General features: G+C 36.9%; 1 protein-coding gene across 1 annotated transcript; it reads left to right on the top strand.

Annotated features, from left to right (window-relative positions):
• The first annotated feature begins 38 nt into the window (after positions 1-38).
• LOC117407055 (uncharacterized) lies at positions 39-8,442 on the top strand. Its single transcript, XM_059029025.1, has 2 exons — positions 39-7,233; positions 7,520-8,442. The coding sequence occupies exon 1, from the start codon at positions 460-462 to the stop codon at positions 2,728-2,730; it is 2,271 nt and encodes a 756-aa protein (XP_058885008.1). The 5' UTR covers positions 39-459; the 3' UTR covers positions 2,731-7,233; positions 7,520-8,442.
• The last annotated feature ends 4,046 nt before the right edge of the window (positions 8,443-12,488 follow it).

The following is a 12,488-nucleotide window of genomic DNA, read 5'->3' as shown; positions in this document are numbered from 1 at the left end:
TACACCGAGGGGAGGTGAGGGTTACCATCAGTTTAAACATTTCATTTAAAATGTTCTTGTGTCCGTGGAAATAAATACATGCTAGCAAACTAATAACATATGTCTTTTTTAATCTTGTAAATTAAGAATGTCAAGGTGTATGTTTAAATCAAAAGGCGCGCGTAGATTTGAAACACCCCCTGAGATGAAGTGGTTTCTGCTAATGTTTGAAGTCTGAGCCATTCTGGAAATATGTGGTTGCTAGCAAGGCTTACAGTTGTGATGGGCAACTGACGCCATTTTGTTTCCACCCAGGAGACACCATCGTTTACTTACTAAAGACCAATGGAGCCAGCATGGCGAACATAGTGCTACAGTTTCTTAAACGGCTAAAAACTATAAACATTGGTTGCTAGAGGCGGGGATTGGTGCATTGGTCCTGTGTATCTGCCCTTAGTCTTGTCAGAGTGGTAGAAGGCAATGCAATGCAGCAACAGTTTTAAATTGATGAAGGGTTGCCCGTGGATTATCCAGATTCAAGTTATTATCATTGGAATAAAAAGGGTGTTTTTTTTTATTTTTTTATCTTTAACATTTCACTCAATGGCGACTGAATGCACCCAGGACGCGGTTTTACAGTTTCTGACTGAGAGAGGGGGCAAAGTGAGAAACGTGGATCTGATAGATCAGTTCAAACCATTCATTTTGAACGACCCTGCCAAAAAAGCTTTGGCAAAGGCAAGGTTCAAGGAGTTTGTGGACACCGTGGGGGTTGTGAAGGTTGAAAACGACGTAAAGTATGTTTGTCTGAAAAAAAAGTACAGGGATACTTTGAAACAGCGCGTTGGGAAAAACGCAGATGGAGACAATGCTGGCAGTGGAATAAAAGGGGGCCCTGGTACTCAAATTCTGGGACTTAACACGAGCCAGTGCCCTAAGAACAGTGCAGACTGTAGTCGTGGATTCGGTAATGGGTGGCCGGCAGAATCGGATAGAATAGGCGGAGTAGATTTTGACACTGCATATGCTCTCCTGTCAAAGCCTGTTGTTGGTGAAGCTAGTTTAAACAATACTGCAAACGATGTTGCAAAACACGAAATATTTGTTCCTGTGTCGGATTACGGAACTAGCAAAGGTGCACATAGAACACCGCCAGATGTTTCTGCAGATATTTCAGAAGGTAAATCGTTAACATTGTCAGAAGTCGAGCCAGCCGTCGCAGCTGCCTCCCCTATCGACTGGCATTCTGAACTTTGTAGTGATTTGGATAACACGGGTTTGTCAGAAATGGGGAACACAAATACCAGCTCATCTACGAACAGTAATGCTGATAGTTGTAATCGCCAAAGAGATGTCGAATTTATTCTGCCTAGTATAGCAGTGACAGAGGCTTCTCCATTGCCCACAGAAATCAAATGTCACACATTTCCAATTCCTGAAAATGAAAACGCAGAAAGTATTAAAGAGGGGTGTTTTTCTCAGCCTGTTGAAGAATGCAGCACGTCTGTTAACTTGGCATTGGATACTGCTCCACTCTGCTGCGGTGCTGGAAATGAAGAACCTGTGAGCCAGCACACTGCAGATTCCAAGGGTGCAGATGGGGAGTCCTGTACTGATGGAGATGTTAAAGCTGTCAAAAGCAGCCCTGAGTTGAGGGATAGGAAAGATGATTTACATCAAGACTCTAAAGGTGCGCTCTTGGCAGAAATTCCGAACAGGAGACAAAGCTCAAGAAATGTTTTTCAGCGTAACCTGCTGGCTAGCAGAGATCAGCAGTCTGGTAAGCTGGCTGAAGATACGACAGCATACAGTCAACCTGATTCCTCCTGTGCTTCTGGGAATGAAAGTGGTGGCAGCACCCCTAAAGGTAGTAGAAAAATCTTTAGAGATATGATGATGAACAGTTCACCCCAACTGAGGAGGAGCATGGCTCTTAAAAACCCAGGTTCCTTGTTACCAAAACGGAGGGACTCCATGAAAAGTGAAAGTGACGCAGTCTCCCTGGTGTCCTCTACAGAGGAAGACAGCAGATCACTGGCCCTAGATCCAATGGAACATGAATGGATGATGTGTGCTTCTGATGGCCAGTGGGAAAGCCTCAGTCGCTTACTGGCATGTGACCCCAACTTGGTCATCAAAAAGGACTTTGTAACTGGGTTCACCTGTCTGCACTGGGCAGCAAAACATGGTAAACAAGAACTTATAGCATTGCTTGTTAACTTTGCCAAACAGCACGCTGTACAACTGAACATTAATACTAGGTCCAGTGCAGGCTATACACCTTTACATCTAGCTGCCATGCACAACCACGAGCAAGTAGTAAAATTACTAGTTGGTGCCTATGATGCAGATGTGAACATAAGGGACTACAGCGGCAAAAAGGCTTGGCAGTATCTGCGTGAAGATGTTGATGGAGATATCCGAGACATTGTTGGTGCTACTGAGCATTCTGATGCTGACAGTCTAGGTAATGGGGCTGGGCGCTGGAGGCTGTCAAAAGTTCTTCCTTCAAACTTGTTGCCACACAAACTGTTGAATCTTCCAGAAGATGATTCATGTGGTGATGGGCCCGCAGTAAAGACCAAGTCTGTCTACAGGAAAACATCTATGAGCAAAATAAGACCCAAACTAAAACAAATTAGATTTAAAACCCAAATAATCCATAGCTCCTTCTTTAAAGAAACAGAAGATGGAGAAAGACCCCTGAAAAGCCCTTCTAAATCAAGACCCAAGTCTAATCTTTTTGGATGAGACAGATAACAATACAATATGTATTATTTACCAGTAAATGGTACGGTTTAACATGTGTCTACAATCAAAAGGTGATGGTCATATATTTATGAAACGTATGCATATATAAAGTGTACAGCAGCTTTTCATGACTTTCTTGTAGCACTTAGGGGGGTTTGATCTATCTGTACCACACTTGGATTTTCTTCAGAGCATTTTACAGTTCCTGGGAATCCACCTGGATTGCATCAACCACTTGGAAAATGTAACAAAATGGTAAAGGGATTACACCCCTATAAAATGTTTATATGTAATGTGTGAGTTTTATTCCTACTGAACAGTCAGATTTTTATTTTCTGCAAAGCATGCAATGATTTCTTTACCTACATGATAGGTTTACAAATCAACTGCCATGTTTATATTCTGCTGTAAAGGTAATGTTGCTTGTTGCCCAGATCAGTCTCAGCTGCCTGCCTTTTTAAAGTTCTACTGTTCATGGCTAACCGCTAGCTTTACTTGCAGTTTATGAGTGCACTTTTAGCAACAGCAGCAGATATCCAATTAATCCTGAATTAACTGGACACCAAAGGTTCTGGTCACTAAGTACCTTTGAAAATTAACTGGTCACCAAGATGCCTTTGTAATTTGCTTTCAACTAAGAGAAGGTGACTGCTTGCAGGTTTCCTGTTATAAAGAGACTACAGTTTGACACTTTGTGCCTGACATCGGTGATAGAGACGATACAGTACCTAGAGAACCGCTTATTCAATTGTGATGAAGCTTGCTAAAGACATTTTTGAGTATAGGTTACCAAGAGTATTAGAATGTTGGGGTATATGTATGCATGTATGTATGTATGTATGTATGGGGGATGTGGGATGTATGTCATTGACATACTTGTTTCCAAACAGCTAGCAGCTTATTATTTATTTCCCTTCAAAAAACCGCAAGAAGATTTGGATTTTAATCCAAAACCAAATTGTTATATTTAATATCTAGCATATGATGGTGTAGTCATATTTGTTAGCGATGCCAATGATTCACATGATTTAAAAAAAAATATTAACACCATTTTGAATCTATTCTTCTTTTACACTGTGCTTACCATTGTTTTGGACAGTCTGCTGCCCAGTACATTCACTCAGATCTATTACCTGTCTGAAAAACGTTTAATTGTAAGTAGTATCTTTGTTATGCCCTGTTCAAGGTGCATTTTTATTCCTCGAAAATAGTTTATCATTATTGATTGTAAACGTGTGATATATGTTATATAAAAAAGTTAACATAGTTAAAGATAATCAATTATGTATGAAAACAAAATACAATACCAGCCAGGTAAATTGAGCCTGTATTCAAATAAAAACTGTTTTACCAATCACTTAGAGAAACAAAACAAAAAAAAACTATATAAAAATATTTTTACATAGAAATTGTTTATTTTGATAATCTTTTTTATTTAACACTTCTAAAATATTTACATATGATTATTTTTTAGCATACATAAATACATAATAATGTACATTTGCTACATTGTAGGTGAACTCTAACCTGGTTATTTCTGAGTGATTTTTAGTAAACTGACCTTTAAGTGCAGTACTGAATTCAGAACTATTATGTGCTTATATTTGGGGATCATTAGTAATAGGAATAAGTACATTTTACTATAATAATCTAATCAGTTGACTATAACTCTAAACAGGCAATATTTTACACTAGCTTCAATACTTTTTTCAACATCTGTTGATTTGTGCACTACTTAGATGTGAATAAGCTAACAGATAAACTGCACTGGGAATTGGGATGCTTGTAAATCAGACAGTTCTGAGCATGTTATATGCAGTTTATAGGCATCAGCTGCTAGTTAATGTAAAAATCATTGACCACATTTTCTCTTTGATACTAAGGCTGGCCCTCTATCTTGTATAAAGCTTTTTTACTGACGATAATTGTATTAATAACTATATTAAAACACTACCACCTATGTTAAAAGGTTTGAAATTTGTTTTACAAGTTACAAAAAAAAACCTGTAGTTATCAGCTGTCAGTTTGCCTTCTGCAAATTCCAGCTGCTGTGCTTCTTCAATTGCTAAACTGACCATACAAAAGGTAACTGTAACTACTATAAATATGTGCAGTTGTTATTAATAGTATAACATTTCCAAAAATAATGTTCCAATGTTTTAGCATCATATGCCAAATACAGATTGAATGCATAGACTATTGAAACAAACGGTTTTAATGAAAAAGTCAGTTATGTGCTGCTTTTGCTCTGACTTCAATCCAGAGGCACCCGTTGTGAAGGGTCTTTATCCGATTGCTACGGTGTCCTGACATCAGGCTTACATCTTCTGATGGAATAACAAGCTCCTTAATAATGTCTTTCTGTATTTTCATAATCAGTCCAATATCGGAGACCAATATTTTTGTTCCAAATACTAGGATCCCATCAGCCTCAAAGAGAGCCTGGACGATATATTTGGTAGATCTATACTTTAACTCATTGATAAAAAAATGCAATGTTTGTATGCTTCTGTTATGCTTGCCCAGCATGTGTTTGTGTATTTGTTTCTGTCGGTATCTTCTGACCTGGATGTCTTTAGGAGCTATCTTGTCATGTGGAACTGTGGAACAAATTCAAGTTTTTTTGAGCAGTTATTGAAGCATGAGTGATTCATAAAGTTATGAGATTCAGCCTACTTGTTACACAGTCCACATTGAAAATGGAATGCTGTGCCCTTGTGAGTCCTGCCAAGTGTTGTTCTGAATAGCAGTGCAGCATTTTACTGAATTGTGTCCAAGCCAAAGTTCAACTCTATGGGCACAGGATTGAATAGGCTTCTGTGTAGTCAGTTTACAATATTAACATGTGTTACTTATAATCATATGTTCTCATATGCTATATAATTTGGATAGCATATATCATATTTTTTACAGCTGAAGTATACTGTAATTCCTACTGTATTTGGTAGATATCTGTCCTTCGGTTGAGACGTAAAACCGAGGTCCTGTTGTAAGTGTCTCTGCACCAGCAGTTGTTAATGCATAGTTCACCCCCTAGTCTCTGTAAGTCGCTTTTGATAAAAGCGTCTGCTAAATGACTAGTTAATAATAATACTATTACAAAAGAGCTAGTGTTTGTAAATACAGATGAGCGTAAAATGTATACAAGAAGTACATGTTCAAATGAATAAAAAAGGCACTTCAACTATAGAATAATCCCAGAATCTGATTGGCTTTAAAGGTATCTTAGCTATTTTTCTTCTTCTTCTTGTTTAGAATGACATTATATACCATTGTCTTATTCATTACTCACATTCTGGTGATTTTAAAGCACCAAGCCAATTGGTGTTAATTGGAACTGTATTATATCATAAAACTGGATTTGAATTGAATGCACATGGAAACTTAACAGCACTCTAACCCTGACTGTAGATGATCAATATCAAGACACTTACAATTACTGCATCTGTGCCATGCCTTTTCATAATTACATCTGAATAATTGAAAACCAAAAACAACAGAAGGAAGCAATAGAAAATCTGGTGTATTTTAGTTGTAAATCTGAGATCAAGCGAGATCTAAAAACTTGTGTGGTCTCAGAAGCTAAGCAGGGTTGGGCCTGGTTAGTACTCTACTGGGTCTACCAGGTGCAGTAGTTTAGCCTACACCAGACCACTGCTACATATAATATACTGTAGTTCTCTTTGGCAACCTTATAGATGCATGTTAAAGTGTAAATTGCATAATTGCATCAGTATTCAGTGTATGAATTGTATAACACTAAAACAGGGTATATGATGTATTGGATATATCACAGTACAGGACATGCACTTAATTTATCTATGTTTTCTGTAAAATTGATTGTGGGTGGGGCACATTGAATGTTGTTATGTACACAGAAACTGGAACTGTTTTATCTGTACCGGTACGTTTTTGAAGGGGTGGTTTATTTTTTTGTGAAGAACTTTTGTTTTTTTACATCTGAAACAAATACACTGAAAATGTGTCTGGGCTGGAGCCCACATGAACTAGTTATTTACAACTACCTAAGGTTATGTTTTATTAGGATTTTTTGGGACAGATTTACCAGTTTTAAGTTTGCTCCTTTTTTTTCTCCAATGTAAAATAAAAATAGTTTTAGAACTGAAATTACAAGGTGGGTGTGTTTTGTACCACCATTTAATTAACATTCTTAGTTTATATTGTTTATTGGAATAAACTTTTGTCTGGAGTTACATCTCAGTAAACATTTGTGCTATTTTATTATTATGATTTGTTCATGCAAATATAGGAAAGCTGTTATTATGACTACACTCAAATAGGATGCCAACTTTAAAAAATATTAGTTTAGCCCCTACTTTTACACTACTAAATGATTCATTGCATGTATGTTTTGTTGCTTTGTTACTTGAGGTCATTTTAAGAGACACCTGCCATTTCCCTGATGTACATATACAATTATGAACAGATTGTGGAGTGCTGCCTCTGCTACATTGAGTGATGTGATTGAGCTTCATACTGTAGGTCAAATTGATTCCCTCTCTTATAATGTATTATAGTCGACACAGATTAATTGAGATGGATCACCATTGCTGGAGGGAACGGCCAGGCTGAATGCAGTGCTTCACATGCCATTAGGACTCCAAGTGCCACATTTATTATGATCTTTACACTATTTTTTGTGAAAAGTAAGATAAAACTGTTCATGTTACAAAGCCAGTAACTCACAACCTGAAAAGTTCATTTATGCTTCCCAAAGCAAGTTGCTTTGTTGTTTTTATTTGTTTGCTGTGGTAATTCCATACTGTAGGTCAAATTGATTTCCTCTCTTATAATGTGCAAAGTGACTCAGTGTTTTTTTTTTTTTTTTTTTAAACTACCAAGGGTCTCTTGCTGTAAAATTGTAACGAGGTACTGTTTTATATGGCTTGCGCTTTACAAAACAGGTAGTGGACAAAAAAATGGAAACACCTGGTTAAATGAGGGACACCAAGTATATTGAAAGCAAGGGCTTCCACACAGGTGTGGTTCATGCTTTAATTCAGCAAATAACATCCCAGCATGCTTTGGGTCATGTATGAAAATGCTGGACAGGCCTGGTTGCCTATAATTATGGCTAGCATGGCTGCAAGAGGAGACCTCAGTGACTTTGAAAGAGGGGTGATTGTTGTGGCGCGTTTGGCAGGAGCACCTGTGATCACGACAGCTCAACTTGCTGATGTTTCACGAGCAACGGTGTCTAAGGTGATGTCGGCATGGAACTCCGAGGGAAAGACGTCATCAGTAAAGGGCAACAGTGGGTGGAAGCGCATACTCCAGGGTCGTGATATCTGTGCATTAATTTGAAGTGCAAGGCAAAACAGACGAGCAACTGCAGATCAACTCGCTGCAAACTCAACTCAACCTGGGGCGTGAGCAGCCAGTTTCATCAAAAACGGTCCGCCGAAAACTCCACAGCGGGATACCATAGTGGCCCAACGCCCTATTAAGTGACTTTCCAAAGTGACTTTGGAAACACATTGGTGTTTCCATTTTTGGTCCACTACCTGTATGTCTTGTGCACTGTAATCAGAATGGGTGAAAGGCCTGGCTGCCTTTTTGATTTTTTTGTGCATTTAATAGATATTAACCTTTATTTTTTGTCTTTGGGTTTATGGCATGATGTTCATACGATGCCGATTTATTCAATTGTTAAAAAAAATAAAAATAAAAAAAATAAACTTTCCAACAAAATATTGTCAATTTTGTCTGACTTTGTATTGTTAATTCCAATAGCATTGTTCATAAAGGTGTGTTCTTGCTCCTTTCTCAGTTTTAACTTCTTATAATTATTTTACAATTAATACATTACTTTGAGAAATGTGAAGTTCAGAGCATGTTTGAGCAGCTAGATTAATTTATCCAGTGCTTTACTATTACTATTTATTTATTTACTTACTTATACACAACAAGTGTTTGGAAATAATCTAATTAGCAGAGAATATTATTACTGCTGCCTTAATAATGCCTAATCTACCACAGACCTTTTTCTACTATATTTTCCAATTGTACTTAATGGTGTTAATAGGGTGGGTCAATAAATCAACCCTAGAGAAAAGAACGGAAGCTTTGAGACACTTCATTTAAAATATACAACCCTCCCTGTGTCCCAATAACTGGCAGTGTACCTCTTATGATATTGCCTAAAATAATCCTAGTTAAGGTTGTCCGAGGGCAGTGCTGATGATGTGAAACCAGCTGTTGTACAGTGATATGTAGACATGAATGGATGTAATTTTCAAAGTTAACTTACTCTCATGCAGTGGAAATCATGTATTCTTTTTTTGTTAACGTTTGGTCGAAACTCTCATAGATTAAACAAAATGTTGCAAAATTACAATCCCACAAGATGGAGCAAAGTGCACTCTTATGATTAAAAAAAAAACATGAACAAATTACATTTGTCAGCTGTCAAAATAAATGCAATGGTTGGCAAGTAGAAAAACATTTCTTTTAAAACTAAATTTGAAAGAAAAAAATGCATTTCTTAATTTAAACAGGTTATCTGCTAGTTCTGCCAAATTTAATACAAATGGTGACAGATACGTACTTAAAACTATTTTAATTAACTCCAGCCACAAAGTTGAGTTAACTAGAAACCACTGCTGATCAAGCAAAATAATAGGTTAGTCACAACACGTTGTTTAAACGAATATACAAAGCAGTTATTGCAAGTAGTGGGAACAGTGCTAAGTGTTATGTCCTTAGGCAAAAAATCAAACTTCTCATAAATATCAAATAAAATAAAAATTCCACAGTAATCTAAAGAAAGGTAAGCTTTCATCTGGCATTGCTTTTTTCCCCCCAATATTTTCTAACCAGTGGTTGTAACCATTTTGTCCATTTTAACAATTGTATACAGTATTTCATTGTGTTATGAAAGAAGTAAAATCAGGTTTTATAATGGTACATGCTGTACTTTTCTGCTCTGTTGTATAACACTGTTCACTGCTTCAGTAAAGCCTCCACTTTTCCACATGTGCCTTTCCCATGCCTGTTCACTGAATCACAAATTATTCTGGCTGACTGTTTAAGACTAGAAGGTAAATAATCACTTGCATTGTGCACTCACTATGTGCACAATGGGAAGTCTTCTATTAATATTTATATGCAGGATTTCAAGCATTAGGTACTTTGCCACAAATCGAGGGTCTTTGGACACTGTTTTAATGATGTAGAAGCACTGAGTACCAGCAATTAAGATGCAATATATTATTGTTGAAGTTCCAGGCACTGAACCAGAAAACATAAAATACTGAGCCAGCATCACGGGGATCCCTGGAAACAGCAGCACTATTATTTCCTTTCTCAGGAAAACAGATCAGGTTATCCATGAAGTGGCAAAAAATACATTGTATGTATCAACATCCAAACAGTTCATTTGTTGTGATTTTTGTGTGTTTGTTTTTTCATGCTGCTCAGTTAAATAAATGCTATGCAATGAAATTTAAAAAAATCATTTCTTCTAATTGTTATTTTTGGTTTTCATTGTATTTACTATTATAGTAATTTAATTACTGTATATTGCAATAAACAGGATTTCAATTATAGGTAAATATCAATACAAAGACACACAAAGGAACATAATTATTATGCATATCTGTTTTTTTTCTATTATGAATTAAAAACTGTTACTATTATAAAACTAGAAATATTAGAATGCATATGTGCACCTATGTTATTGTTACATTAACACTATGGACTGGATAAAGCACAGTAAACGTGTTGTAGAAATTGATGTTATTTTTATAAAGTGAAGGTATTCCAAGTTCTGCATTTAACAATGTTGGTCTAGTCTATACTTTTTTTTAATTTAGAAAAAATCTAAGGAAAAACCTATTTAATGAAATGGAGTCCTTTCACCAGGTCTTACACTGATATTGGTTTCACTGTCTCTAGAGGTATCAGCTGGAGCACAGAGCAGGTGAAGGCTGGTGCCTGTGTTCTAAATGGCAGGTCACATATCCTCATTATTAATATCTGATGACAAAGAGGGCTTCTATGTTCCAGTGGGAACTCTGCCTGGAAAATAAAACTGCTGTCATCAAGGTTGCTATACCTGTAATTGATTACAAAGCAGATGGTCACACTGAAATTCAGATCCCCGAATGCAAATGTTAAGCACATATGCTTTGTCATTGGGGTTCTCAAATAAAAAAACATCACGCAAACATTCTTCATGGTTTGCAGAACAAACCATTCAGTATCACTGAGGTTTGACCGGCTTTGTTACCCGTTGTGCACAAAGTTCCCATGAGATGTTTTGCAGGGTATTGGCTATAATTGATATCCCTTGTCTTATCGTTTTGAACCCAACAGCAGAAATAACCTCCACAGGGACTCCAGCTAGCAGATTGCACCGATAATGGACATATGGGAGTCAATAAACATGGTAACATTATATTATTATTGACTCACTTACAGAAAAGCTCAGGTAATTTTATTCAAAAGCAAAATAATCTTTTATACTTGATATTGTATGTGAGAATCTGGTGTTCAAGTACAATATAGAAACAACACATTCCTCTGAACATTTGGACTAAATCCTCATGAGCATCTGGTTCCTAGCTTTTAAAATTTGGTCGCCTTTAAAAAAAAAAAAAAGTATGGACCAGGTAAAAGACTATATAGTGACGTCACTGTTTGACAACCCCTTGGTAGCGTGCCTTAATCCACTGTAAAGGCAGCCCAAATCTTTATGAACACAATGAAAACTGAACAAACAGCAGGATTAGCAACAACACGTGGCTACATTTTAAGACGTAGTACTAAATACAGTAAGTTAGGGTCTAGTGAAATCTACACAATTAACACGCACTAAAATAATATTTATTTAAAAAAACAAAACAAAAAAAAAAGACAGTTTGATTGTTTAACATGTAGGCTAGTTAAAAATATACAGTTGACAAACCAGGACAGTTTTTAAGGTACATACACTGCGTGTAAATTATTAAGAACATTTTTTCTTACGTGCTGTTTACTGCGCCGCTAGGATACTGAACCGAAGCCTGAAGTTCAGGGTCTAACCACACATGGGGGAGGGTTCTTAATAATATTATGTGGCGGGAAAGAAATCAGCGAAACTTATATAACTACCTTATTTTGTATCTGGCCTGCTAACTTCCACAGTCGCCACCAATGGCGAATGCAAATTTGAGCCCTGTCCAAGTGTAAATGCTTTTCATATTGTGTATTTCTGCAGGTTTGTCAGAAAGAGGTGGTAAGGGCAGTTAGGTTTGTTATGAACAGATTGTGGAGTGCAGCCTCTGCTACATTGAGTGATGTGTTTGAGCTTCATACTGTAGGTCAAATTGATTCCCTCTCTTATAATGTATTATAGTCGACACAGATTAATTGAGACGGATCACCATTGCTGGAGGGAACGGCCAGGCTGAATGCAGTGCTTCACATGCCATTAGGACTCCAAGTGCCACATTTATTATGATCTTTACACTATTTTTTGTGAAAAGTAAGATAAAACTGTTCATGTTACAAAGCCAGTAACTCACAACCTGAAAAGTTCATTTATGCTTCCCAAAGCAAGTTGCTTTGTTGTTTTTATTTGTTTGCTGTGGTAATTCCAATGTAAAAAGCCTGATAAATCTGGTCCCATGTTTAGGTAACATGTATGTTTTGGCTTGCACTGTTGAAGTGCAGTAAGGCGCTACTTCCCAACACTGTTCTTTGTCTTATACTGTGATTTGTGCAATGTAAGGTTTCCACTCTGCGTTATTATCTGA

The sequence above is a fragment of the Acipenser ruthenus genome, chromosome 8, assembly GCF_902713425.1.
Source record: "Acipenser ruthenus chromosome 8, fAciRut3.2 maternal haplotype, whole genome shotgun sequence".
NCBI classification, from domain to species: domain Eukaryota; kingdom Metazoa; phylum Chordata; class Actinopteri; order Acipenseriformes; family Acipenseridae; genus Acipenser; species Acipenser ruthenus.
Note: the sequence above shows the minus strand (reverse complement) of the source record. Positions and strands in the feature narration are given on the sequence as shown.

Coding starts and splice junctions, on each gene's coding strand:
- LOC117407055 (XM_059029025.1), top strand. CDS start 460: ATGCAATGCAGCAACAGTTTTAAATTGATGAAGGGTTGCCCGTGGATT.